Source organism: Olea europaea, chromosome 13 (genome assembly GCF_002742605.1).
Source record: "Olea europaea var. sylvestris chromosome 13, O_europaea_v1, whole genome shotgun sequence".
Taxonomy (NCBI): domain Eukaryota; kingdom Viridiplantae; phylum Streptophyta; class Magnoliopsida; order Lamiales; family Oleaceae; genus Olea; species Olea europaea.
Window position 1 is genome coordinate 28,358,106 of NC_036249.1, and position 2,476 is coordinate 28,360,581.

A 2,476-nucleotide genomic window follows, 5' to 3' on the forward strand; every position below is an offset into this window, starting at 1 on the left:
TGGAATAATTAAATTTTTAATGCTTTGTGCAATTCAGGTACAATTGCAAATTTACTGCATTTTTATGTCTACAAGAAACTTGGTTTAGGAGGAGTAAAAGTATAACTGTGTCTGTATCTACGGCTTGCTGATAGATCCATCAAATATCTATGAGGCATGGTTAAGAACGTGCTCATCGAAGTAGGCAAAATTCACCTTTTTATAGATAACATTATATACCAATAATTTTGGATCGATCATTCCTAACGACAGGTCGAACCTTAATAGACATTGAAATATGTGAGCTGATCTTGTGTGGCTATGAACAATAAGGATTCAATATGTACATCACACCCCAGCAAAGATCCAACCTCGAGGAGTGCCATCAAATTGACAATGATAATAGTAATAAATGGAGCTATGCATACAAAAGGAAAATTGGTTGATTACTTGTAGCCCTCAAATATGAGAAAGGTGCATTCACATTTATATGGTGAAGAAGAAAAAAGGCAGCAACTTCAAGCAGTGTAAGGATGGCAAAGCCCGATTTGAGCCGCCTTGAGTGATCACTACCGAAAATTGAGTTCAAGCCGAGAAATTTTAAGCTTAATGGGAGGTTGAATGCATAACCGACGCGTGGGAGCATTGTGATGTTTACGGACGAGGATAGAATGATGAATCTGTATCTCGACACGTGTCCGGGGTTCGTGTCAGACAGTCTGAACAGGGTGAAGTGGACGAATTTAGCCTACAAGCAGATGGTACAAGGTGATGCTGCGGCGGCGGAGGAGGAGTTGTGGTTGGTGATAAACAAGGGGGTGCTGCTGCCGGTGGGTTTGCCCTCTTTCACATGCTGGGTGAAGGTGGTGAAAAATCCCACCATTTCTCTCATGGTTCCATGTGATGTGTGGAGAATGGAGCGTGGAGGGTTTTCATGGAGACTTGATGCAAAGACTGCCCTATCTTTGGGTTCATAAATGCTAATTAACTTGGGTTCATAAATGCTAATAAACTTTAGTCAATCATACTCCTCTCGTGAATCATTTCTTGAAGACGGAACTTTTGATACTATTACAGAAAATTTACCCTTATGAAATGATCTAGGAGAAATGAAGTACTTTCTAGGAATGGAAGTAAATCAATCAAAAAAAGGCATTTTCGTTTGTTAACAGAGATATGCCAAAGAGATCTTGAAGAAGTTTAACATGGAGAATTGCAAACTTGTTAGCACTCCACTGGTTCAAAATTTGAAATTGATGAAAGAAGATGGAAGCATAAGAATTGATGAAAAGGTGTACATAAGCTTGGTAGGATGTTTAATGCATCTAACCATAACAAGATCAAATATCATGTTTGCTACGATTCTCCTTTCCAGATTCAGACAAAAGCCAACTAATTTACTTTGTCAGGCAGCAAAAAGAGTATTGAGGTACATCAAAAGGACTGCAGAATTGGGGACGTGGTTTAGGAAGACAGAAAATCTGATTTTAAGTGGTTATACTGATAGTGATTGGGCCGGATCTTTTGATAATATGAAGAGCACTTCTGGGTATGCATTTTAACTGGGATCAAGCATTGTTTGCTGGAATTCAATGAAGCAAAAAACTGTTGCTCAATCAACAGCAGAAACAGAGTATATAGTAGCAGCATAAGCAACAAATCAAGCAATATGGCTGAGGAAAATGCTGGAAGATCTTAATCATAAACAATGTGATTCAACTATCATTTATTGTGACAACCAATCAGCAATAGCAATGGTTAATAATCCGGTGTTTCATGGGAGAACAAAGCATATTGAGACTCCTAAAACACAAGTATTTCAATAAAGATAATAGCCAATTAATAATTTTTCGCTCCCTTAATTAGTTTGCAATGTAACTCAATTTGATCGTGTATAAGTGTAAAATGAGTTAGATTGAGTTGCTTTCAGACCGAGTCATGTCAAACTTTAGCTGAACATGTCATCAGGTGTAACATTTTTAAATTATTTCTTTTTCAATTACTTAAAAAAAAAATTCTTCTGAGATTAAAAAGTTGTTTTTAGACCTATTATGATAATTTATTGGAAGTATATTCTCGAGTTGGAAGAATCTTTGGATAAATTGCCCAAAGTGAGCTCTTTCATGTAAAATAGAAGCAGAAAACCTATCAACAGTGCTAAAAAAAAAATGTTGAAAAAAAAAGGCCAATGGGCAAAAGCTAGGAGAATTACGTCAACCTATCTCTTGAGTCAATATATATAACACGATCTTTTCTCACTTCTTAGCTTAAATTAGATGATCTAGTCTATATTTAGACCTCCAATTGTACCATGGTCTCGAAATTAATTGTTTATAGAATGAGATAATATAAGGGTGGTTGGTGAAATGGTAGGAGTCACAAATTTAAAATCCATACGTTTTTGAAAATTCAAGTACATGTCTCTTAGATAACGCGTAAGGACAGCTTAAAGCCTGAGTTAGAGCTGCCTATTGTCGACTCATAAAACAGTGGAAAA

General features: G+C 36.5%; 1 protein-coding gene across 1 annotated transcript; it reads left to right on the top strand.

Annotated features, from left to right (window-relative positions):
• The first annotated feature begins 629 nt into the window (after nucleotides 1–629).
• On the top strand, nucleotides 630–956 carry LOC111408620. The gene has a single exon (XM_023038359.1). It carries the CDS (start codon nucleotides 630–632, stop codon nucleotides 954–956), a length of 327 nt encoding a protein of 108 aa, XP_022894127.1.
• Nucleotides 957–2,476: the final 1,520 nt, after the last annotated feature.